Below are 25,553 nucleotides of genomic sequence, written 5' to 3'. Positions count from 1 at the left end.
ACTACTAACCTTGGTTAATTTCTAACTAGGGGGTTGGGTTAAGGAGGGTTTTTGGGTTGAAGTGATTGTAGTGGAGAGGAAAGGGTTTTTGGAGATGGGGAAAATATTAAATTAGTCCCTTAGGAATGCCACTAGACACACAATGGACCCACCCAATGGGCACATTGGGGAATAAATTTTCTCTATATTCGAGATCTATAATGCATGTAATTAATTAAAAAATAAATTAAGAAGTGGAAAACTAGAGGAGAGAGTCTTCAATATTGGGGCATGCCCATGGAAGATTTTAGTCAGACTAGAGTGATTCTAGCTACGTTTGTTCGATAAATGTTCTACCACTTGAGTTTATAAGCTTTTTGAATTCTGATTAATTTTTTATAAATTTGTTACTTGTAAATTAGTATTTGAATTTTATCGACTAGTTATTAGTCTAGTATTAAGAGCATCCGAAGTGGTTGTTTAATAGTTTAATTTTGTAAACTGTTTTGACATATATTGAATTGAACTGCAGTTTTAATTGCAATGGTTATTCAATAGTTCAATTCAAAAATTTAAGATGAGAGACAATGAAATATAGATATATATCTTTTTCATATAGTGGGTCAGCTTATTAAAATGAATTTTACTTCAGAGTTCATATTTTTATCTCTGAAATGAACTATTGATCCCCAATTTGAAATGAACTCTACCACTGCAAGTCATTATTTTATCTTTAGTTTAATTTATTGTAATAAAATTGAAATGAACCTCACCGCTGCATATGTTCTAATAGATTAGTATTTGAATTCAAATTTCTTATGCTATTTTAGGATTTGTAAATAAGTTTTTCGACATTTATGAATATTTATAATTTAATTAACTATTATAAATTGTTTGAGGCTTTTTCTATTTTGATCACGAGTAATGCTATTTGTGATTTTGTACACACTCAATTGATCACATTAGCTAACCACCTTATGTGGCAACTGATACGGTGATGCCATGTAATTAATGGCATGAGCTAATATGAAATAATTAAACCTTAAAATCCATGTCAATTCACGTGATCACTAATAATTTTCATTTCTAGATTAAAAGTTTATGACGTACTTTTCATTTTTTGATTCAAGTTAAATTTTTAAAGCATTTCTACGACATCATCTTTGTTTATTCCAAAATTTATTTTGAGATTTAAATCTCATAATTTATGAGATTTGAATTAAACAAATGTTCAAAATCTTTGGTCAGTTTATAGTGATCATGTGGATGGAAGGTTAGAGTCCAAGTTTAGTTCACTTAGGAGTATGGCTCTTTCTAACTCTCTTGAACCATCTAGAATTCTAGATCAATCTTATTTGGTTAGTCTTTATCTAGATGGGATCCTATCACCTAAGTGAGTGGATGAATTCAAACTCTATTTTATTAACTACCTATAGAGGAGAGCCTCAAATTTGGGACCTTTCTTCTTTGGCTTTGTTTGGTTCGTGGATTTTGAGGCTTGAAAATGGCTATGAGATTTTATCTTATGTTTGGTAAACACGCTTGTGGACATATGTTACCGAACATGAGTATCAGATATGCATGAAGGGGACAGCTTGAAACCCTTGAAAAAAAACATTAATTGTTGTACTTATTACCAGATTACTCCTACTAAAAATTAAAAATATTATTTTAAACAAAATAAAGGAGAATATTATTAGAAAACAAGTTATAATTGCTATTATTGTACAAACTAAAAATGGAAATGGTAATAATTTCTTGGTTACCATTCCCAACATTTTCCAAACACGATTAATGAAAATTATTCTTCTCATCTGATTGGAATAAGGCCCCGTTTAGAATTGCGATGGAGGACCCAAAAGCTGTTGTGGATGACAAAAAGCAGGTTTTTAGGTGCTTTTGAAAGCTGCAGTGACTCACAACAATAATGAATATTTTATTTTACCCATAATACTCTCATTGATTTCTATGATTTTTATTTGTTTATTTTAAATTAAAAAATATGTCCATTGTTAGTTATATTTTATATTGTAATAATTAATTATGATATTTTATTTATAGGATTAAAATTATAATATACCTAAAAAAATAATATGCATACTTATTTAATAATGTTGTTTTTAGAAAAATTAATGCTAATACAAATTTGTAGTAAAAAATTTCAAAAACAAGTAAAAAAACATATTATTTTTACCAAACAAATAAGTGAAATGCATTTTTAGCATCATGTCTATTTTAGTAATTATACACAGTCACATCATTTTTATATTAACATTTACCAAACACTTTGATACTGTTTTTTGCACTCACAACACTTTTGAAAACATAGTTTACCAAACACTCAACTGCTTTACTTTACATCTGACTTTACTTCGCAGCTGTTTTACTTTATAGCTGTTTTTTCTCACACCAATATCAAACTGGCCCTAAATATATGTGTAGTATTCCCAAAAAAACTCATTATGCGAACCAAACAAGACCTTTGAGTCGAGAGAAATACTCTTAGCCTTAGATTTTGGTTGATATGTCATTATAAATATGGCTACTATAACTTTATTATAGTGAGTTGCATATTATAGAAAATCTAACTAACAGCATTTTTTTTTTTTAGGGGAAGACTGAAATTTTATTTAAGCATAAGAATCATCATACACAACTTCATAAAACCCATTATCTAAGTACATATCGACATCATGTTCATAAACCCCTATTCCTATTGCGTCTGCGAAAATGACAGCGAGCCTCCGCAAAAGATGCCAAAAGCTCCTTCACATCCTCCACTACCATTTTTTTTTAATCACAATATTGGATATATAAAGCTATGGACAACATTTTTAACTAATATTTGTTAGTCCCTTTAGAAGTTCTAGATTCAAGTCATATCAGAGTCAATTAATATTGTAATTTGAAATAATACTATGCAGGAAAAAAAAAAAAATTATGGCTAGACTTTTTTGTGGTTGTAAAATATACATATAAAAATGCCTACAAATTACAAACTTTTACAATGGCATTCTTTTCCATTTCTTCTTTGTTTAATTTACAATGACATTCTTGGGTGTAAAAGTAGTATGCAATTAATGCAAATAATTTACTGTCAAAGAAAGCAAACAAATGTTGATTCTGTTAACTATATAGTTTTTACTATCACAATATGGTTTGGTTGGATCCACTTTCTTGTCCACTCCATTTTTTTTTATCAACTACTACTAGTTCTTCTCCAGTCCATTGCTTCATTCTTTCTGAGGTTTGTTCTACCTGCAATTTCAATCAATTGTTAAAATTGGCTACAATAGATGGATTTTGAAACATTCAAATATTTTGGTTTTCATATGGAATGAATAGCTTTTCAGCTGAATCCATAATTTTCCATGTAGTCTTAATCAAGTCTAACATTAATTTAACACAAATTAGCAAACATGGCAAACAATAACTTTACACAAATGAGCACATTAACTATATTCATATTTAAAGTTGATGGAATGGTTTTAAATCCTACCATTTAAAGAGGGAAAAAAATACTAGAAGCATATATGATTACTTAATTACCTCTTTGTTCCAGTTGGTTTTCCAAACGATATACAAGAGGACCAGTGTCTGCAAGAGTGTTCCGAATATCATACCCATCCAAATTCCCTACAATAACAATGCTTGTCAGCATTTAAAAAAGAAAAGAAACAAATAAAAATAATAAAAAGCTTGCAACAAAAAGAGAACAAAAGAGCAAACGAGGTGTTGATATATGTGACACTTTTCTATTGTATGAATTAGGGATGTAAAGCAGTTAGTTATTGGTTTAGTGGTATTTCTCTGTACGTTATTAGTTTAGTGTAAAACAACTAGTTATTGATAATTGTTTGTTCATGTTTTTTTGCTTTCAGTAGTGAAACAGAAGAATTGACTTGTGAGTGATGATTAATGAGAAACTGATAGTTTACCTCTACTCTCAATCTTGTATGGTAACCAAGAACAAACCCAAGAGGCAACCCAATAATATAATAACAAAATAAATTTATGTAAGCCACCAAAGCTTGCCACCCTCCTCCAACCGCAACACCTGCAAAGTTGTGTTGTTACTACAATGCACATTCAAATATGATTCTACTAACCAATTGTTTTGATTCCTAATTTGATAATATAATATGTTAGACGGTCTGATAAGAAATTTTGTTTACCTGATATAACGGGCTGAACGCTATTAAGCACCATTGTAATACTAAGAAGGAATGCTAACTTAGAAACGGCTTCTTGCATCTCTTTGCTATTAGTAAAGATGATGGCAAAGTGATCTTTAGCTATCAAGATAATCATTGCGCAAAAAATCCCGATGATGAGAGACTGAATGATGGTGATAATGACAGAGTATTTTGCAGCTCTAGGATGTGCTGATCCAAGCTCATTGGAGACTCGAACACTGCCAAGGAAGTAACGTAAATGAGTTGCAACCCAAGGAGCTGATAGTAAGATAATAAGAATTGGGAGCAAAATGAAAGTTCTTTACCTTATTGCTGCATTGATCCCAATAAACAACATACCTTCCCACCCATTCACATTCATGCTGAAACACGAAAACGCAAATCAAATTCAAAATCTGAATTATAAGTATAGTCTCTTTATCTAAGAAACATGAAAATGTTCTTTTATTTGATAGACTAACATGTTATGTTATCAAGCTGTTAAATCTAAACTATTGATCAGGTCTGTCTTATTTGAATACATGGTTTAAATTGACAGTTTAACAATATAACATACTCTATAAGATATATGGTAAGAGAACATTATTTGCCAGAAAAGAGCAATTAACACCTATATTGGGTATATATATATACAGGCCTCTTAGGTGTGAGATCCCACATTTAGCATTCTCTAGTAAGCTTGAGGTTGACAAGAATCAAAAGGGAAGGAAATTGTTTAAATATGGCCTCACCATATTGCAAGGGAGCCAACTGCAATAACAGGATTATCAAGGTGTCCAGTCAGAACAATTATGGTCATGAAGTACCAAATCTCCAGGCAAAGCATGATAGCTGAAGCAATGGAGAGCCTAGCAAAGGACCAAAGTTCCTTGAAGGCCAACCATGACAACCCCCTCCAGCCATCCTTGCACCAACCAACCACATAAGCCATCTGAGCCAAAGCCATCCCCCAGGCTGAGAAATCATAGGCTGCAGCAGCACCACCTGTTCCCCATCCCATCACTTTGATGAAGAGATAGAGGACTCCTGTGTGTATGATTAGGCCTACCATGCCAATCCATGCCAGAACCCCAACTTTGCTTTGAGCCTGCAAGAACTTCTGGGTTGGGAAATTGATGGCAAGGGAAAACATTTGAGGGATGATTTGGATTGAGAATTTCCCAGCAAGCTGTGCAATGTCTTCTTCTTGGCCAAGGAGTCTTAGGACTGGTGCTGAGTATATGTAGAGAGGTAGTATAACGATAGAGGTAATCCATAGAATTATCCATGAGCGTTGCATGTAAACCCCTAGCATGTCTACTTGACCAGCACCAAATGCCTGCCCACAGAGAGTTTCAAGTGCACTTGCCATACCAAGCTGCAATTTCATACAAATTGATTGCTCAATTGGCTTTGATTTATTGAAAGTTAGTGTGCGTGTGTGTGTGTGCGCGCGCGCAAATAGATACTCCTACTATATAAGCATTAAATTGAAATTTACTTTGGCTGTATATATGCTTTGAAAGTTAAATTGGCTGTATATATGCTTTGATTCATTGAAAGTTACTGTGCTTGCATTAAACCAAATAGATACTCCTATTATATAAGCATTAAATTGGATTATCAGCTCATTCCTTGATAGTTCAAGCTTTCAGGGTTCAGTGGTTGTTTAACATGGTATTTTTATGAGGTCATGGGCCCCATTCCCCACTTCTTCGTTTGCAAGGTGTAGGGTGGGGTTGTCCATGTGTATAATGAGACTCCTTAAGCTTTTAGAGTACTCAAAAAATCTGTACGAGTTTATGAGTTCAAAACCTCCCAAATCCTCATTCCTCACTTCTTTGTTCGTAAGGTGTAGGGTTAGGCTGTATATTTCTCTATGTTTGCATTCGTTTGCTTTTCCAGGTACAAAATGAGACTGCGTAAGCTTTTGAGAGTACAATGATTGTCTATCATAAACAACCATGCAAAAACAACCCAAGAGAAACTCTAAAAATCTAACTCCTTAAGCCAGAGGCAAATAGTTTATCAAATAAAATCAGAAAACTGTTTAGATTTTCATTGAGAACCACAGACTTTCTGAAACAAATATAACAAATTTAAAGTGCTAAATCTTGTTGTACAATCATATACTGACAAAAAAATAAAACTCTGTGACATTCTAATAATATAAGGAGAAGCTAACCAACCAGGAATCCGAATGAGAAATTTGCAATGACAGACAGAGAGATTGCAACAGCAGAGAGCTCCACATCCCCAATATGCCCAACAAAGATGTTTGTGAAGGAGTTAATGCCATAGTTGCACAATATGTTGAAGGCAATTGGGCCTGCAATGGCCCAAAGCTTTGTGGTCTCCACATAACATATCTGCTTGGCCTCCTCAAAGTTTGTTATCATCGGATAATCTCCATCACTGGACCCAATGAAAGCAGTGGGGGCAGGGTGGAGGTCTGCAGTTTCCATGGCTGAGACTCCATCAATCAATGGATTTGGGCTATGTGGCACTGGTGATGGTTGCTTGGGTGATAAAGACCCAACAAAGATTGAGCTACTATTCTCCTCTGCCTTGACTGCTTCATTCTCTTGCTGGGTACCTATTTTTACAGACTTTAAATGAACCCTTTAGGCCTTTTCACCTTCTCAAGCTTCAGATTGAAGAAAAAATGGGGAAAGTTTGATCTCTCTATCCCTATGTTTTTTATTTTTGTTTTTTGTTTTATTTAATTAATCAATTTATTTATTTTTTGTGTGAAAGTAAACAATTTGGGTTCTAAGAGTGTTTGCTGCTAGCTATAATGTAGGCAGACCATAGACAGAGAAAGACGACCGAGTCTTGTTTGTAGGAGGCAGCAAATTAAAGTTCAGTTTTCAGTTATTTCTTTGCAGGGTTGTAGTCATCAGTCACCATGTAAAGTTGTAGCATGGTATATGGGCTTCTTCTATTCTTGGTGAATATCATCATCATCATCACCATCATCATCATCAATATAATATAAGGACCAAAGATAATTAATGAAAAAATAATGTGTTTATTTTTATATATAAGAAAACAAAATTCGTATGAACACTATAAGAAATATGAGCTAGCGAAGGTAAAAATTTGTGATTACAATTGATCATCCAATTGATATTGAATTTGATTCCTGTCCAAGGGGCCCAACAGCAATCCATGGCAGCAAGATTGTACTGATAAAGTGCACCGAAATTGTACTCATATCTAAAATTACGTCCTTTATTAAGCCATATCAATTACTGGAACAATTTTTAAAAAGATTTGTCATATAAAAAACAAAAGAAATGCATATCACACAAAGTGACAAAAGCATCTGAGTCATGACTTTTTTTCGCACCTAAGCATGGGCAAGAGAATCCCATGACCTTTTTACACAGTGGGTTGCAGAAAGGCATATTCATTTGGAAAAGGTAAAAGCAAAATGATAGCGCATATCTCTCTGTATCTGCTTGGAGGGGAATGTCGAAAGTGTAATCATGAAATGTGACCCCAAACTCCACAATCATAACGAAAAGACCAGAGGGAAACTGAAAAGAATGAGACCTTAAAAACAATATTTGAATCCCAAACCCAAAATTATATGAAGCAAATCCTGCTGAGGTCTTTGTGAACTGTGAAGCAAAGGGTATCAGTTCTAAAATGAAACAAGCAACTTATGGAATATATTTTGGACCTGTCTTCAACCTATTGATAAAAACTCTGTTTCTGCATAACTAAGCATTTAGTTAATTTGTTACCAAAAAGAAAGTACACATATCACGGTATCAGCAAAGAGTAACTACTTTTCCAGTTAAAATGAAGAATTATAATTGGGATTTCAAACCTTGTGAAGATCAAATTTCACAGAGGCAAAAAAGTTTCCCACTAGCAGCAACATTCTATAGATCATCATCATACTCTACAAAAGATCTCTTTGTAATTTTCTTTACAACAAGAAGAAACCTGTTGTGAAGAAGGGAAGAAGGGCACAGAATGCTATTAGCCTTGGTCAGTCATGCCTACTGAACTTCTTTGGTTGTCATGCACATTCTCATTCACTAGGGAAGAGGCATTACCAAGAGACGATTCTGACCAACTAGATCCTATCGTGTTATATCCGGAGAAGTCGCTTCCATTAGATACCACGTTTCCGGAATCAGCCCTGACCCCACAGAAAGACTCCCCTGAAACCAGTGCTTGTAACAATTTGGGTGCTGAAGGAACAGTCACTTCCACCACCCCTTCCAACATCTTCACTACCATCCCCATTGTAGGCCTCATTGCCTCATCGTCCTGTATGCACCAGACTGCCACCGATGCAACACGCTCTGCCTCCTCAATATTATAAGTGCTGCCGAGCCTTTCATCTAGTACTGCCCTCACATTGCCCTCAATTATCCGCTCTGCTGCCCACGGAGGAAAGAACCACCTGTCCGTTGTTTCACTTCCACCCTCTCTGCCACCTGCAGATGGGGGTGACTCCACATTTCTTCGGCCCCCAAGTAATTCTATCAATGTCATTCCATAACTGTAAACATCGGCTTTTGTGGTGATTGCCACACCAGATATCCACTCTGGTGCAACATAGCCCCAGGTACCCCTCATTGTGGCTAATACTCGACTAAAGTCCCGGCCAAGTAGCTTTGCTAACCCAAAATCTGACACCTTTGCAGTGTAATCACTATCAAGCAATATGTTTTCTGGTTTGATATCACAATGGATTATGCAATCTCTACATTCCTCATGTAAATACGCAATGCCTCTTGCTGTACCAACTGCTAGCCTAAATCTAACATCCCAACTCAAATTTGGACCATCTCGACGTAGATACAAACTAAGAGGACCATTTGGCATGTAATCATACACCAAAAGTCTATGAGAATTCTCTGAGCAGAAGCCTCTAAGTCTCACAAGATTTACATGTTGAATGTTCCCAATGGTGCAAACTTCTGCTCGGAATTCTTTCTCTCCACTGCCCGGCCTCTCCAACCGTTTCACTGCAACAAAAGTAGAATCCGATAACTCCCCTTGAAAAACTGCTCCAAAGCCGCCATGCCCAAGTTTCTCTGAAAAACCCCGTGTTGCAGTGTGAAGATCTTTATAAGAAAATACCTTCAAATTCAAGACTGGCAAAACACTCTCTTCTTTTACTTTCTTCCTCTTCTCCCTTCTCCTCATCAAAACCACAACCACCACCAACACAAAGACCAAAACTGCAATTGACCCAACAATGCTAGCAGACAAAATTATAGGATTCAACGGCTTCTTGTGCTTCAAGACACCTTTTTGTACCTTTAAATAAACAACATCAGCAATTGTGTTATCAGAGCTCAAATTCCTCATATTCAAGAGAGACCCCCAAAGGAGTGTACACACACTAGTCATGTCATTGTAGTTCAAACCAATACAAGAGCAAGCATCCAAGCACCATTTTTGACAACGATCCCAATCAGTATTAAAAGGCTTAACTTGAGCTCCTTCAGTGCTCACAACACCAACCTTGTCAAACCCATCAACCCTCTCGTCACAAGGCACATCATTCGAACGGTGACAACCACCAGCGTAGTCCCCAGATTCCCATCTAGACTTATCCACCGGCTCAAAACCAGAGGGGCACTCACAGGGTCTAACTGCTTCACTATTGCAAACCCCAAAAGCCCCACACAGACCAAACACTCTGCATTTGTTCTCAGGCTGAAACCAAAACATGTCCCAGGTCTGGGTTGCCCAAGTGTACTGCCTGAGCTGACCCGAATAGTCCATTTGGAACCGGGTCAGCGGCGGGTCCAACCCGTTATCCAACGGCCCCTCGGTGAACCCGAATGAGGCCGTTGGCTTAAATGGGTCGACAAAATGGAACCTATAAATGTAAGGCACAAGCATTTCAGGCACATTAGTGAAACCCTGACCAGTCCAATTCCCAGTTGTCCAATACACCCTAGTACCATTAAAAAGGAGCTCGAACTCACCGTAGTCCGGTGGTCTCAGCCGCAGAGAATACAAACCCGGCGAAGGGTCCGAAGGGCTCCGCCAACTCGTCAGCCCTCGCTCGCTCGTGAGGTTCATACCCGGAAGCCACGTGTCAGTTGGGTAATCGAAGCTCTGCCACGAGACCGTGCCTCTGCGGGTGAGCAAAACCAGATTGCCATTCTCCCAAAGCTCAACGGCCGTACCGGTCTCTGCGTTGGTGCTTGACCACACGATCGAACCCCTCGAGTCTTTGACCACCAGTCGACCGTTCTGTGCGATTTCGAAGCTTGAGGAGGTGTGGTTCTTGATGGGTCGGTCTCGGTTTGCGACCCAGACGACTGTTGGGGTTGGGGTTGGAATTGAAGCGTACCATATGCCCAAGTACCAGTTAGGTTCAATGATGGAGAAGAAGCCGAGCGAGAAGGTCCTGTTCTTGCTGGAAATCGTCGACTTTGGAGTGACTACAACCTTGTTTGTTCGCAGTATTTGGAACTGGAACTTCGAGAGCGTAGTGGGTTGGGAAGACCCATCTGTGGAAATGAGACTTGGATTGGGTGTGAGTGAGTTTGGAGTGGGATTTGAGGTAGTGGGAAAGTTGGGATTTTGTGCTCTGTTTTGGAATTGGGTTTGGGTTTTGGGTGAAATTTCGTGAATGGGGTAGGCATTTGTGGTTGTCAAAAGAAGGGTTTGAAGAAGCAGAGGAAGAGAAATGAGAACCATGGAAGAAGCCATGGAAGGAAGTAGTAGTGGTGGTGGTGGTGGTGAAATTTCATTCAGTTTGCCCCGTATTGCAAGTGTTTGGATTCCTGGAAAGCATTTTCCGGGAAAAAGGCATTGGAATCTGTTGATGGTTCAATGAGACTGGGAGAGAGAGAAAGAGATAGACGATGATTTTCATAGAAATCTGCAAAAGCTGCCATTCACGGACACAAAGGGCAAAACTTTGGTTGAAACTTGAAAAGGGTCTGGAAAGTGTTTGTGAATTTACAGAAACACCCTAAGTGTCTGTTTTTAAATGGTTTTTGGTGCTATTTATGTAAAGAAATTAAGGTTGATGATGATTTGGATCTTACTTAATCATAAAGGATGAGAATGAGTTAGGACTTAGAGCGTGAGGGAGTCAATTTTGGGTAATGGATTTATTCTTTTATTAATAGAATTGCGTTGTGAATCCGTCATTTGTGAGTAATTTTTTTTAAGCACGTGCAATTGTATATAAGTAAGGTAAGAAAATCTTTTTTAACATAGTCATTAAAGTTCACCTAAAAAAAAAACATACTCATTAAAGTGGGAATATTTTAAAAAAAAATTGGTATGTATAGCATAGAAAATTAAGATTAAATACCAAATATCAATAGTTTTTCAATAAAGCAGCAAGCCACTAATTTTTTTTAGTTTAGGTATTAACCTAGAGTAAAACATTTTGGATTAGGTCACAAATCAGTTTGTTATATAGTTGTGACTGTCGAACAATCACAGTTGTGATTAAACTGTGACTATTTCAAATTTATAAAAATTTAAAATTTTTAAGAGTTTAATACTTTTGATTTAGGCTTGGGGGATGAAGTTATATAACTCAAAGACTAAACAGTAAAGTTTAAGCCTTGCAAATATTGAAAAAATAACAAATCAATAAAAAAGTTATGATTGTTAGACAGTCACAGCTCGATATAACCATGTTTTTTAAAATTGGTACCTAAACTGAAATTTAGTACCTAAAGTAAAATGACATAAATGTTTTAATAATTAAAATGAAAAAACATTATAATTTGGTACCTAAAATCAACGGACCTTATAATTTATATATTTACAAATTCTCTCTACATGACGTTCGTTATTTAATTACAAAACGGACATAAATATTTCTATGATATTTTGTCATTTTTAGGCTATTTTTACATGGTTCAACATATTAGGGTGTAAAGTTATGTATTTTAGGGTATAAAAATATTCTTCGAGGTTATATATTATGTTTTAATTCCGCCCAAAATTTAGGAGTTAAAACTTAAATTTTAACCGAGAAACGAAAACTCAAAATCATGAGAATTAAAACCAAGGAATATGTCTCGATTGATTATTTATACCTTAAAAAATTAAATCCTGTCAAATTTAAGATCAAACGATGAAAAAAAAGCCATAGAACATATGAGTCCGTTATGTAGTTAAAGAACGAATGTCCAACAAAGAAAATTTATTTTCATATATTATACATATTTTTAAAGAAAACCAATATATATCACTTATATATGAAATTTATCATATAACCACATAATCTATCTAAGTATAAAGATAACGCATATTGAGTCATTACGTATACGCAAGATATACACTTACGAAAAACTTATTGTTACGTAATGTTGTATATAAAACGTTTTGTTACATTCTACATTTATCATGAACGGTAACTTTGTAACAAAGAAAAACTCACACTTAAAACTGGAACATTCACATTCAATGACTATTTTTAGCATAAGAACAATGCTTTAAAAAAACTATTTTCCTTTGCATTATTTCTTGTGTTTGTACTTTGTGCACTTAATGCCTCTGGACTTAAGAAAAACATAAAACCAGCTACGATTCTCATTTTCTGTTTTTTTATTTTTTTATTTCATTTTTTTATATTCTTAAAATAGTGTATAAAGACAAGTATTAGACCGAAAAAAGTGATGTTCCGGATACACATTTTGGTATCATATTATATATCACATATCTCATATAGGTAGATTACAAGTAGATCTTACCTCTATTAGATAATACACGATGTAATATTAAAATTTGATTTTCCTAACTTTATCCGGACTGAGAATATCCCTGCCGACCATGAAATTTGGATTTAAAGTACAAAAGTGACACGAAAAAAGAAGCTACTAATGGAGGTTATTTTGGTAAAAGACTAGGTCAGAAAAGGTCATGTGGTGGCAGACAAATGTGCTGAAGTCCACTCACGGACGTCCCTTCTCAAATTTGAAAGGAATTGAAAAAGAACAAGGGGGAGGATTTTATCAAAATAATTAAAAATATATGGAATAAGATTTTTCAAGCTTGAGATAAATATATAGTTTTTTAAATATAAAAAATAAAATAAGAGGGATTTTGCCTTTTTAGTGTGAGGTAGCGTAGGGACCGAGAAGTAGAGGCTTGAAGACCGACAGAGCTCAGTTAACGTGTCCAAACATGACAGGCTAGAAAATGTTCTCTAATAAAATTTTATTCCTAAAAACTTTGAATTAACCAAAGAGAGAAGCATGCCTCATCTCATTGTCATTGACTCATTGACAACAGTAGCATTAGACATACCAATTTTTGTTTTTTCAAAATTTTTCTTTTTAATTTATATGATATTTATATATTTGACACAAAAACAAATTTTTATCTATTAAAATAATGACACATAATGTAATATACAAATATTAAAAAAAAAAATGAGACAATTAGCATTATTACATTAATTAACAAATCTTCCTCCTGCCTTTCTCCATGCGCATGGCCATCATAATATTTGCATATCTCTCTATTTGATTTTTTTTTCTTTCCTAATTTGTCTTTTTTAATACCAAAAATGATCAAAGTCTTAACTCTTAACTTATATTATTTTTCTTTATTATAGTTTAAACAATTATTTGAGGTGAACAATTTTGTGTTATTTAAAAGTGAAAATTATTTTAAGTGCCCCTCACCTGGCGCTTAGGTGAGCAATTTGGTCTAAAAATCTCATATCCATTTCTTCGAATGGAGGTTTTTTAAAATCCATGAAATCCAACATTTCCATTCCATTTTTAGAAATTATGAGAATGAAAATGTTTCTATCAGACCCTAAGGGTGTGATTTGGATAGAAAAATCCGAATCCGACCAATTCTAATCCAAAAATCAAATCAGAAAATTTTGAAAAAAAAATTGGATTGAAACTGAAATGTTTTTGTAAATTCTAATCCGAAAAATTCTAAAATTTTCCTAAAGTATTCTGATCCGATATTTTTGAAATTTTACTAATTTATTTTGTATTTATATTAAATATTAAATTTTGATCATTTATTTAATTTTTTATTATATGTTTTATTTATTTGTTATTTATTTCAAACATACACATACATATATATTAAAAAGATGACTAATATTATTAATATAAATATATGTATATTATAAATATATGTGTATCATAATAACATAAATGCTAACAAAAACACCTACATTTTTTGTAGTTGTAATTACTATTTTTTATTTGTTTTTATTAGGAGGGAGGAGAGATCGAAGTTGGGGCAATTAATTTCATCATTATTCACCAAAAAAAAAAATATCCAAAGATGATCTAAAAAATATTCCGAATATAAGAAAATGTGAAAATTCTAATTTTTTATCCGAAAGTTTCGAAGATGTGATATTCTGAAAAAATTTGAAAATTATGAATCGGAATGAGATGTTGAAATTTTGAGTTTTTGGAATAGAAATTCCATTCCGAAATTTTTTGGATTGGAATTGGAAAACCCTATTTCCGATCCAATCCGGCGGAAACACACCCCTAATCAGACCAAGAGGCTCAAGGTGTGCCTCTCTTGTATGACAACCTCTTTTCTGCAATTTATATGAAACCATGCAATCAGACAGACCCACTGATAATTGGGATGTAAAATAATATTTGCTAGTAAATTTTGAGGACTAAATTCATTGATAACTGAATGTTTTCTTTACATGAATCAATGTTGCCAAATCAAATCCACCCAAAAAGTAAAAGAGATGTGATTTATAATCCAAGTGCTGCAGTGCATAAAAATCAAATGGTGCAGCAAATAACAACAAATAACAAAAGAAGAATATTACAACAAACTAAGAGAAGATATGTACAAAAGAGATGTAGAAAACCAGCACAATTGAAGGAGGCACCGGCCTAATCTTTCTGCTTTCCATAGAAAAGCCTGTTCTTGACTTGATTCCTCCACATAAAATCCACAGACCTGTCTGAGAGTTGGGAATCAAGCTCAAAACAAGGAAAAAGAGACTTTACCAAAGAACTGATACACAAACAGCTAGCATATATATGAGCTTCAGTTCAACCTTCAATTTGAACATGCCAAAATTAAAAATCAATCTGCAGGCCGCCCATCCCTGACCACTTTTGAAACAAAGAAAAGTCTATCTGTCCACAGTCTACTGAGTTGGCAATCTCGGACTCCAAACAGCAAATCAGCTTTCATTTTGTAAGAGCAGTAAAGAGCTACAAACTAAGGGTATAATACCAGTTCCTGTAACATCAGAAAAGTAGAAAATTTCATTTACAAGCATAAGAGCTTTTAAAACCACATAGCCAAACCCAGTCAGGGATCTCATTACTCAATAATTAGCGCCTAGGGTTCATCCAGTCACCAATTACTTTAGGCTCATTATTCGTGACCTTTCCATAGTCATTCCACCAAAAAAAGCATAGGTGCTTCAGTTAATTTTTACTCTTTTTCTTACCTTGTTTTTTGGTGAAACAACTTCCTGAGTAAGCATTGTTGACAGATGAATACCAAAGGCACTATCTAGAAAAATGCACTCCTTTCCATGACAAGATGATGAAAGATTCATCTAATAACTGCATATATCACTTGTTGCAAAAGGCAAACCTGATCACATATAGGACAGGCATCACTTCTTTCCATCCACTCAAGAATACAGGAGAGGTGATAGCAGTGTTTACATTTTGTGATAAATTTTGGATTCTCTGTTTCATACTCTGCATGTGGATACGAGCTTAAATCATTAGCTATCAGCTGCGGTTATCATAGAAAAACAAAGCAGAAATGGACATTTGTTTAATTTACTATAAACAAAATGAAAACAATCATACAATAAAACATTTTGTTTTCTGAACTATTTGTTGATGGTAATGAATAGCACCTTCAAGACAAATGGGACAATCATCGTCGTCTTCTTCTGCTAATGCATGAGGTTCATTTAATTTTGAAAGTTCTAACTTCTTTGGTGAGATAGGCAAATAATTTTCTTGAAATTTGCAGTCTGATTCCTCAAGATCTCCACAAGTAGCTGAAGTTTCAAAACTACTGCAACTAATTGTTTCTCTGACAGAATCAGAATCTGTTGATCGTGAGCATCCGAAGACAATATCATATGGCAAAGGTGGAGGAGGGGGTCTGTAAGTGTCTGGTGTTGATCCTTCCAGATCCAAATCAACCAGGAATCCTACAGTGAGTGCAGAGGCAGCGGCATCATAAGATCTTAAGGACTCTCGCTCTTCCAAAGCTGGTGGACACTGAAGAAAGGAGTTATTTTTTTTAATGACATCTTAATATGAAAATATAACGAACCAATATTTCAAAAGAAGAAACCAGCACAATTTCACTTCCCCAATATTTGTGATAAAATTAATTCCCACTATAAGCCCTAAAAGGATAGTCCCTCAATCATGAGAAAACTATAATGCATAACAAAGGGAAGTTGGAGGTGAGAAGGAAGATATACGGACATAGAAATACACAGGTGCTCCATGCAGATGAGCTTTTCTGGAAGAACAGCAGCAACCTCCCATTCTCTGCAGCTATTACTGTTATATATCCAACACCACCCAATATTGGGGCATTGCTTCCTGTTATTTGGCATCAGAGATTACTGAAGCGTTAGGTTAGCAGATTATATAGAACAAGACTAAGATGATAATATTTGCTTAACCCTCACAAAGAGGTGAGAAGAAGACATAAAGAGTTAACGGATAGAAAAATATAGCCACAAACAACAGACAAATATCGGACAGAAGCCAGCTGCAAAATTACTGATGGAGGAACCAAATCCAGTGAACGAAATAGTGGGTAAATACTGAAGACACAATGGCATAAGCTTTGAAGACTCTCTAACATTGCTATTTTCATAATACATAATATTTAAATGGGCTTTTAGATTGTAAATTAAAATAAATAAGAAATGAATTAGGGGGGAAAAGGGGTTATCACAAACACACAAATATGTACCTCTCCCGGTGCCAGTTTGCAGGAAATAGACACTGCACTGATGTTACTGTAATTCTAGAAATCTCATGCTATGATGCTATGAATTAGAGAACCAGAAACCATGATAGATATGAAGTTTTGCTTAGCATGCGGAGTTTGAAACAAGTGATGATGTTGCACTTTGTATTCTGACTGCTGAAAGCATATTCCCATTTTTGATGTTACAATCACTGGCATGTGAAGTTAGTATATGGTATTTCTAGCACAGACAAAAACATAAGACCTGGATTTCTCAATACCCTTCCTTTGCTAAAATGAATAATATAAACACATAGCCTGTGAAAGCTTCTTCAAATTCAAAAACTCGAACAACTTCCTACTCTCCCAATTCTTATCTTACTCAACACTTAAAATAATAGTAAAAACAAGTACCTTGACAAAGAAATAACTTTTTAACAAATAAAATATTAAAATTACTCAAAATGGAAAAGAGTAAACAACCCACAAAAGAGGAAATGAACCAAAATCAAACTCACCCAAAAATGGAAAACAAGAAAAGAAACAGAACAAACAAGAAAACCAACTGAACAAAAATTGCAGGTGGGTCAAACCCATGATTCCAATCAATACCCAGATACAAATTTCACCAAATTAAACAAACCCAGAAAACAAAAAGGAATCATGTATACAGAAACAATCACAACCAGCTGAATTGATCAACTTGAAGAGTTGTTAACAAAGAGAGAGAGCAAAGCTTTACCTCTGGAAAATGGAAAGATAGAGTTTCTCGAAAAGGATTCCAAACGGTGGAAGCAAAATAGGAATTGTTTTTGGTTGTTTGTGGGTTGTGGCGCTGGCGGCTTGGCCTTTCGGTGTGTTGCTGTCTTCTTCTTCTCTGCACACTATGCGCTCCACTCACTCTCACGCTCACGTAGGCTGATGCTGATGCCTGATGGGGTGGCTGTACACGTCTAGTTTGCTAAATTAAGTATGAGATTAAAAATTAATTAATTATTAATTACTTATGACTGTAAATAGATTGAATTGATCTTTTGCAGACACCGACTTATTTTACATGGTGTCTCTCATTTAACTATATCTAAAATTAAACTTATATAAAAATAACTTCATAATCAGAAATGTTTATATATGTTCAGCATCTTTCTGTCTCTGGTATGTAGAAAAGAATTTATGATCTATTTAAACATTTTCTAATAATTAGAACAAAATTAAGAAATTCTTTTGGTTAAGTTTAGTGGGGTACAATTTACAAACATCTACAATCACTCTATTAGTAATTACTAATTAGCAAGCCCTACAATGCAGTGCTATTTCTGACAACCATTTTGGGATAGTTGGTCAAAAAGTCGTTACCCGTTAAGAGAAACAAACTGTCATGCACTCATGCTATGCGCTTCAAGTGCCGCTCATCTTCAATCCACACCGTCCATTTAAAGCTACCGTTGCCTTTCCCGCCAACCCGTCCTCCAGTTTTATTTAAGACCAATATAAATGCCCCAAACCACGCCGACCCATTTCATCAATCTGACTCATCTTTCCCTACGAGTCGACTCGGGGCCTTCATGCCCGTTCCCGAGTCGACCCACTTCAGTGACTCTCACTCGGCCTATTCCTTTTGCTCCAATGCCCTCAAAGTTTCAGCCAAAATGGGTTATCTTCGTGAGGGTAAACAACTACATGGGCATGCAGTAAAGTTGGGATTGTATAATGTGCAGTCCTTGCAAATTCAAGTTCTGAATGTATACGTCAAGTGCAAGGATTTCAAAGATGCACAGAGACTGTTTGGTGAAATGCGTATTAGAAATGTGGTCGCTTGGAATACCTTGATTTCTGGGCTTGTTGGCTGTGGAAGTAATTATAAGTCGAATTTGTATCTGGTTTTTTCTTATTTTAGGAGAATGTTGATAGAAACAGTTGGTCCGGATGATATAACATTTAATGGATTGTTCCGTGCTTGCATTGAGTTAAATGATGTTGAGATTGGTAGACAATTGCATTGTTTTGTAGTGAAATTAGGATTTGATTCAAATTGCTTTGTTGGTAGCGCTCTTGTTGATTTGTATGCAAAATGTGGTTTAATTGAAGATGCAAGGTGTGCTTTTGATTTTGTATTGTACAGAGATTTGGTTTTGTGGAATGTGATGGTGTATTGCTATGCTTCAAATTCTTTGGCCAAAGGGGCTTTTGGGGTCTTCAATTTGATGAGGATGGAAGGTGTTAAGGGGGATGAGTTTACATTTAGCAGCCTGCTCTGTTCATGTTGTGGTGCTTTGGGATCCAGAGAACTGGGAAAGCAGATTCATGGTATTGTCATTCGACAGTCTTTTGATTTAGATGTTCTAGTTGCCAGTGCACTTGTTGACATGTATGCAAAGAGTGACAACATAGGTGATGCTCGCAAGGCTTTTGATGCAATGTCCATCAGGAATGTTGTTTCTTGGACCACTATGATCGTGGGATATGGACAGCATGGAAAAGGGGAGGAGGCTACAAGACTTCTCCGGCAAATGTTTCGAGAACATATTTGTCCTGATGAATTAACTCTGGCTAGCATTGTTAGCTCCTGTGGCAATGAGTCATCTGCTAGTGAACTTATGCAAGTTCATGCTTGCATGGTTAAATTTGGGTTTCATTTCTTTTCATCAATTTCTAATGCTCTGATAAATGCATATTCCAAATGTGGTAGTATTGCTAGTGCATCTAAATGTTTCAACTTAGTTGTTCAGCCTGATCTGATTACATGGACTTCAGTTATATGCGCTTATGCATTCCATGGTCTTGCCAAAGAAGCCACTGTGGTTTTTGAGAAAATGTTAACTTATGGCATAAGGCCAGATCGAATTGCCTTTCTTGCGGTTCTTTCTGCATGTAGCCATGGAGGGTTAGTCAACAAAGGGGTTCATTACTTCAAATTAATGACCAATGACTATCAAATTGTTCCAGATTCAGAAGATTATGCCTGTCTCATTGACCTTATTGGGCGAGCTGGTCTTATAGATGAGGCTTTCATTGTTTTGACCTCAATGCCAATTGAATCTGATCCAAGCACCTTGGGAGCATTCATTGGGGCATGTAAAGTCTATGGAAATGTAGGAATGGCAAAATGGGCTGCAGAAAAGCTTTTTGCATTAGAGCCAAACAAGTCTGTGAATTATACTCTCATGTCTAACATCTATTCTTCTGAAGGTCATTGGGCTGATGTGGCGAGAGTACGCCAAATGATGTGGCACAATTGTAGTTATAAAGCTCCAGGTTGCAGCTGGATGGAGATTGGGGGTCACATTCATACATTTGTTTCAGGTGATGAATCCCACCCCCAAGCATCAGAGGTGCATGCTATGCTAAGGATGTTGCTTAGGCTGATGAAGGAGAGAAACTATCTCTGGTGCAGTGACCAAGTCTGACACTGTTCTGAATGAATGTGCACTTAATTTGCCTGGTTATCTGGTACTCTGCTTTGGAAATGAGCACTCTAATTGATCAGTGACTCCCTTGTGATGTGAAAATCAGCTCTCACATTTTCTTGTGAGGTAAGGAACGGCAAGCCTTTTACAATTACTTAATTTGTTCAGGGTTCTATTTCCAAATAGCCAGTAACTTTCTAAATTTACAAAACATCTTTTCTATTTTTATCTGAAATCAAGATCTTGCTATATTTGCATTGGAATATGATGAGTTTAAATTTGCAGGGTTATTCACGTTTCTGAGCTAACAATTGAGATCATGTTATAGCTGGCATTCACAAAACAGGAGACCTGGGTTGAGGTCAATTTGAAATTGCAACTCTAGGCTCTCCAGCCTATGTCATCTTCATACATGTAAATCCGATGAGGTCAAAGCAATGTCAGCTTGTTATCGATGTTTTTCATCACCTAATCACTTGAGACAGCTTACCTTGTTGTTAACAACTTAAAATCCAGTCCCCATATAGTTGATGGGTCAAGTTTTCTGCTGAGTAATCAAAACTCATTGAGGCATGCAGTGGTATAATTGTGAATCAGATGAGATTTGTCTGATATTTGTACTTGTACAGTCATATATATAGTAAAATATGCCATTCCCATTAAATCTTTTCTATACTTGCTTTATTTTTTCCTTTCTAGGTGATGTAATCATGTAACACTAAATAGAAATAAACTGATGGCCTTTCACTACTTTGCAACTGGACAGGTTCTTATATATGTGTGTTTACTGTTTACTATCTACCCAAATCAATTATTATTTTACTGAACTGTCTTTCTTGTAAAATGATGTTGATTGGAAGAGGTTCCTTGAAATTATGGCAATATTCAACAAACTGCAGAACTCTGTCAATTTCCAGTCGGTATTCATCCTCTTGGTGTTGTTGGATTGACATAGACTTTGATTAACTTCTAATCAAAGTGTTAGTGACTTGGTGCTTTCATCTTTCTCTTTCTGGAACTTTGGAGTAAGTTTATGATCTTCTATGTGCCGCACAAATGAATATAGTTTGCTAGTTTTGGATGTATTAGAATTATTGTTATGAGATGAAGGTTCATTTCCACAAATTGCAACTATTATGGATATGACTACACGGTGGAGGCATCAATAATGAATTGTTTGGTAGTGTGCGTTAAATATGTCCTTTACTCATGTTAAGGACAGGCATGTTTGGCAGGCATGTTACAAATAAGAGATCTGTCGGCCAATGTTTTTATGGTGACTTCTTCAAAATGAATCCAACAAAAAATTAAGAAATAAAAGTAAAAAGTAAGATGAAAAGGTCTCATTAGCAAATAGTGTACACGAGGCAGTATTAAGTAATTTAGAATGCATTACACTATTATTTCTTCCACTGGTTCATTCAAATTATTCCCATACATTTTCGTCCCTCTCTCCTTTTTGTATTTACAATGCATAAGTGGCATAAGTGCATAACTACTTTAAATGGAAACAAAAAATAAAAAAATTGTTGAAGTATTTTGAACTTCATATAAAATTACCTTGATTAATATTGAATTTGTCTTCTACCAACAGCAGCTGGGGGTAGAAAAGTAAATGCAAAGAGGAGCAGGAAAGTGTATCTTCCCGGCAAAAACTGCATCCAAATATCCAATAATCATCCACTTGGGTCAGTTGGTCGGTCCTACTTCTTAATACGTTTAACGCTTCAACGCTTCAACGACACACGTTAGAGTCACTCACCTTGAATATTCAAAGTCTTCCCTTCTCTCTCTCTCTCTCTCTCTCTCTCTCTCTACACTTCACAACTCACAACTACCCGCCAATTCTACATCGACTTCTCGCCGTGTTTCTCTCTCTCTAATTAAATGAGCCGAAACCCGTCGTACGGACGCCGGACCCCTAGCTCCGGATCTCGGAGCACCCTGGACCGGTTCCCGCGCTCGCCCTCGCCGAGCTCGTCCTACTCCGACGCCTCCAATGGAGGACGGAAGTCCAGCTCCGTCGCCGTCGCCGCTCGCTCAGTCGTCGGAGTGTTCGTCGCGTGCTTCACTCCGCCGGAGACCAAGAGCTCCAAGAGCTTCGCCGATTCCAACGAGTTCAAAGCTCCCTCTGGTAATTCCGTTTCCTTTTCAAGTCTTTGGATGTCAGGATCTGGTACTTGAACTCGCTTTTCTTTTCTTTTCTGGTTTGTGTTTGGTTGCTGAGAAACATTGTGGAGAATGAAAGAAAAAGTCGAATTTTAGAAATGCCAACTCTTTCATTAGGCTGAGTTTATTAATGGACGTTTTATTGATCGAACTTTGCATGTTAAATTCTTAGATATTGGATTCTTTTTGTTTCCGTGCATTTTCTCAGCGACCAAACAGGGCGAAGGGCGAAGGGCGATTACGAATTATTTTTCGAAAATCATTCGCAGACGGCAGCGTTTTGGGACTAAAATGACTACTCCTTTGTTTTCTTCATTGCATATATGCAGTTCTTATATGCATTGCATCGAAGAAGTAGTAGCCTGCCATTTGTTTTCTTCTCTGTTCTGTATTGATGTCTGTAGTAAGAGATAAGGAACTTTGAATGCCAAACCAATTTGTTCATTCATGCGTTTGATGTGGTAGACTGAACAACTTGGTTAATTTCTTAGTATTTTCGGACGCATCGCGATCGGGACCTGGTAGTGAGAGAAGACGCAGTTCAAATCATGGTGCCTTTGTCATTTCGAATAACTCAAGGCATGAGAGAGAGCCTGGGTGTGTAAAGTTCACCATGGAAGAAATCTACAAGGCCACAAAGAACTTCTCTCCCTCTTTCAAGATTGGACAAGGTGGTTTCGGGACAGTTTACAAGGGGAGACTCGAAGATGGGACCGTTGTTGCAATAAAACGTGCTAAAAAGGTTGGGTAGAAATTACTTACAATATTTCAACTTTTGTTTCTATGACTGTTATAGGGATAAACAGTGTGTGATTTAGGCCTTGACCCCAAGTACATGGTTGCCTTTGTTTGCAGAGTGTATATGACAAGCATTTGGGTGTGGAATTCCAAAGTGAGGTTCGAATGCTGGCACAAGTGGAGCATTTGAGTTTAGTCAAGTTCTATGGATATTTGGAGCATGAAGATGAAAAAGTTGTTGTTGTGGAGTATGTTCCTAATGGAACCCTCAGAGAACATTTGGATTGTAAGTTCAATTCATGTAGCTCTCTCTCTCTCTCTCTCTCTCTCTCTCTCTCTCTCTCTCTCTCTCTCTCTCTCTCTCTCTCTCCCTCCCTTTGTGTATGTGGAATTGGCTTGTGTATATGCAGATACATGTCCTTGTGCACCTTTGCTCATTACTGCGTTTAGATGAGTGCCTGAAATATTGATACACAAGGCATAATACAGGTTTGCACGGCAACATCCTTGACCTTGCGGCACGGCTTGACATTGCAATTGATGTGGCCCATGCTGTCACCTATCTTCATATGTACACAGGTAAGTGTCTGGTAGAATCACAGAAAATAGAAATTATTTTTGGCTCTGGGAGTACAGAATCTGTGTGAGGGATCTAACTGGACCGTGCTTCGCTTTGGTTGACAGATCATCCTATTATTCATAGAGACATAAAGTCTTCCAACATTCTCATAACAGAAAACTTCAGGGCCAAGGTAGCTGACTTTGGTTTTGCTAGACTTGCTGCTGATAGTGATTCAGGTGCAACCCATGTGTCCACTCAAGTTAAAGGAACCGCTGGCTACTTGGACCCGGAGTACCTGAGAACCTATCAGCTTACAGAGAAGAGTGACGTTTACTCATTTGGTGTGTTACTGGTTGAACTAGTTACAGGCAGGCGTCCGATTGAAACAAAACGGGAAATCAAGGAACGGATAACTGTAAAATGGGTGTGTGGTTCTCTCATCTCTTTTGCTCTTTGATCACATTACTTAGTATTTGTCTACTTCAATATGATATTGTTTTACGACAATCTGTAACATACAATAGCACATCTTCATAAAGACTACTTCTCCCATTTAAGAGCCTACATGACACTGATTCTCCTTCCATTCCTGCTAAATGAATTTGGTTAAACTATGCTGGAATGTAAAATGTGACTTGGGTTGGTTTTGCAGGCTATGAAGAAGTTTACTGACGGAGAGGCTCTTTCAATTTTGGATCCTAGGCTGGAACAGACTGCAGCAAATAATTTAGCCATTGAAAAGATTCTTGAACTATCCTTACAATGCTTGGCTCCACGCAAACAAAACCGGCCTAGCATGAGGAGGTGCGCAGAGATCCTGTGGGGCATCCGGAAGGATTACAGAGAGGTATCAGCTTCAGACTTCTGTTCATTTTCCACCCGTTCTCAAATGAGTACCTCAACAACAAGAGAAGATTGAAAAGAAAAATGAGAGCCTTTTAAGTGAGGGCTCCCAAAGAATGTATAGATAGACCATATGGCCATGAGAGCAGGAGAACCAAGCACGAGTAAGTTGAGCAGGAAGCCAAATAATTTCTCTAAAAATGGATCTGAATCATTACTTTAAAGAAAATCAATCAGATTGTTTTGAGACACAAGGCATTTTGTTCTTAGGTTTGGTTTCTGTATAGGATATATAGATTAATATGGAACTCTATTCTGATTTTGAGTGTATTTTGGTTCATTGGATTTTTATTATTTTGTATATTGTTCTTGGAGGATCTATGTACATTTCTGAAGGGAAATTGTATTTAAGCCATTGAATATTTGAATACAATATGGGTGTATTTCAATTACAATAATTAAGGCAAAGAATTTTTTATTTTGTATCTCTGTCTTTGTCACTATCTCATCTAGATGCTTCAACAAAGACAATCAGGCTTCCCATACCGATCTCTTTTTCATTTTGCTGGAAGTTATGTTTTGTTTTTATACCAACCTTCTGGTCCACATGGACAGTAAGACTACGAGAGACTCTTCGATGGGGCATGCTGCAGTGCGGCATCTCTCACATGAGGTGGGATCCACATGGTTGTGGATCCCACCTCATGTGAGAGATGCCGCACTAGGGCACGCCCCATACAAGATTTAGTCGTAAGACTA

General features: G+C 36.3%; 5 protein-coding genes across 7 annotated transcripts; 2 read left to right on the top strand and 3 right to left on the bottom strand.

Annotated features, from left to right (window-relative positions):
- Nucleotides 1-2,934: 2,934 nt before the first annotated feature.
- Nucleotides 2,935-6,966, bottom strand: LOC147290577 (MATE efflux family protein). 2 transcript variants are annotated; one of them, XM_086236515.1, is made up of 7 exons: nt 6,344-6,966; nt 4,907-5,565; nt 4,481-4,537; nt 4,155-4,393; nt 3,918-4,036; nt 3,529-3,615; nt 2,935-3,237 (listed from the first exon to the last, which is right to left on the bottom strand). In XM_086236515.1, exons 1-7 carry the CDS (start codon nt 6,617-6,619, stop codon nt 3,127-3,129), a joined length of 1,548 nt encoding a protein of 515 aa, XP_086092641.1. In that variant the 5' UTR covers nt 6,620-6,966; the 3' UTR covers nt 2,935-3,126. The 2 variants fall into 2 exon arrangements, with proteins under 2 accessions (XP_086092641.1, XP_086092642.1); XM_086236516.1 differs by having other exon boundaries at nt 4,907-5,532; nt 6,344-6,964.
- Nucleotides 6,967-7,937: 971 nt separating this feature from the next.
- RLK4 (receptor-like protein kinase 4) lies at nt 7,938-11,120 on the bottom strand. The gene has a single exon (XM_086236464.1). It carries the CDS (start codon nt 10,848-10,850, stop codon nt 8,148-8,150), a length of 2,703 nt encoding a protein of 900 aa, XP_086092590.1. The 5' UTR covers nt 10,851-11,120; the 3' UTR covers nt 7,938-8,147.
- A 3,631-nt stretch (nt 11,121-14,751) lies between these two features.
- RHB1A (RING-H2 finger B1A) lies at nt 14,752-17,969 on the bottom strand. Of its 2 annotated transcripts, none has more exons than XR_015121062.1 (5): nt 17,818-17,969; nt 16,580-16,699; nt 15,994-16,366; nt 15,571-15,829; nt 14,752-15,356 (listed from the first exon to the last, which is right to left on the bottom strand). XR_015121062.1 is itself a non-coding variant. In XM_086235252.1 (5 exons), exons 2-5 carry the CDS (start codon nt 16,640-16,642, stop codon nt 15,336-15,338), a joined length of 567 nt encoding a protein of 188 aa, XP_086091378.1. In that variant the 5' UTR covers nt 16,643-16,699; nt 17,818-17,969; the 3' UTR covers nt 14,752-15,335. The 2 variants fall into 2 exon arrangements, 1 of the variants encoding a protein (XP_086091378.1); XM_086235252.1 differs by having other exon boundaries at nt 15,720-15,829.
- Nucleotides 17,970-18,466: 497 nt separating this feature from the next.
- Nucleotides 18,467-21,210, top strand: LOC147290574 (Pentatricopeptide repeat (PPR-like) superfamily protein). Its single transcript, XM_086235250.1, is given in 3 exon segments — nt 18,467-20,337; nt 20,339-20,608; nt 20,768-21,210. Coding segments are annotated over 2 exon segments (1,956 nt in total). The 3' UTR covers nt 20,424-20,608; nt 20,768-21,210.
- Nucleotides 21,211-22,268: 1,058 nt separating this feature from the next.
- CRCK2 (calmodulin-binding receptor-like cytoplasmic kinase 2) lies at nt 22,269-25,272 on the top strand. Its single transcript, XM_086235251.1, has 6 exons — nt 22,269-22,616; nt 23,143-23,393; nt 23,507-23,675; nt 23,879-23,968; nt 24,074-24,375; nt 24,604-25,272. The coding sequence occupies exons 1-6, from the start codon at nt 22,370-22,372 to the stop codon at nt 24,868-24,870; spliced, it is 1,326 nt and encodes a 441-aa protein (XP_086091377.1). The 5' UTR covers nt 22,269-22,369; the 3' UTR covers nt 24,871-25,272.
- The last annotated feature ends 281 nt before the right edge of the window (nt 25,273-25,553 follow it).

The sequence above is a fragment of the Dryas octopetala genome, chromosome 3 (genome assembly GCF_963921425.1).
Source record: "Dryas octopetala chromosome 3, drDryOcto1.1, whole genome shotgun sequence".
NCBI lineage: Eukaryota > Viridiplantae > Streptophyta > Magnoliopsida > Rosales > Rosaceae > Dryas > Dryas octopetala.
The sequence above is the reverse complement of the archived record's forward strand: the minus strand, read 5'-3'. Positions and strand labels throughout refer to the sequence as shown.

What these genes read in the sequence shown, in the direction of transcription:
- RHB1A (XM_086235252.1), bottom strand. Translation starts at nt 16,642, where the DNA reads ATGGGAGGTTGCTGCTGTTCTTCCAGAAAAGCTCATCTGCATGGAGCA. An exon ending in GAGCACCTGTGTATTTCTAT is followed by an intron (nt 16,367 to 16,579) that starts GTCCGTATATCT and finishes TCCTTTCTTCAG; the next exon opens with TGTCCACCAGCTTTGGAAGA. An exon ending in CCTGTCCTATATGTGATCAG is followed by an intron (nt 15,357 to 15,719) that starts GTTTGCCTTTTG and finishes CTGATGTTACAG; the next exon opens with GAACTGGTATTATACCCTTA.
- LOC147290577 (XM_086236515.1), bottom strand. Translation starts at nt 6,619, where the DNA reads ATGGAAACTGCAGACCTCCACCCTGCCCCCACTGCTTTCATTGGGTCC. An exon ending in GGGATCAATGCAGCAATAAG is followed by an intron (nt 4,394 to 4,480) that starts GTAAAGAACTTT and finishes CTTCCTTGGCAG; the next exon opens with TGTTCGAGTCTCCAATGAGC. An exon ending in AAACCAACTGGAACAAAGAG is followed by an intron (nt 3,238 to 3,528) that starts GTAATTAAGTAA and finishes TTGAAATTGCAG; the next exon opens with GTAGAACAAACCTCAGAAAG.
- RLK4 (XM_086236464.1), bottom strand. Translation starts at nt 10,850, where the DNA reads ATGGCTTCTTCCATGGTTCTCATTTCTCTTCCTCTGCTTCTTCAAACC.
- CRCK2 (XM_086235251.1), top strand. Translation starts at nt 22,370, where the DNA reads ATGAGCCGAAACCCGTCGTACGGACGCCGGACCCCTAGCTCCGGATCT. An exon ending in CAATAAAACGTGCTAAAAAG is followed by an intron (nt 23,394 to 23,506) that starts GTTGGGTAGAAA and finishes CTTTGTTTGCAG; the next exon opens with AGTGTATATGACAAGCATTT. An exon ending in AACGGATAACTGTAAAATGG is followed by an intron (nt 24,376 to 24,603) that starts GTGTGTGGTTCT and finishes TTGGTTTTGCAG; the next exon opens with GCTATGAAGAAGTTTACTGA.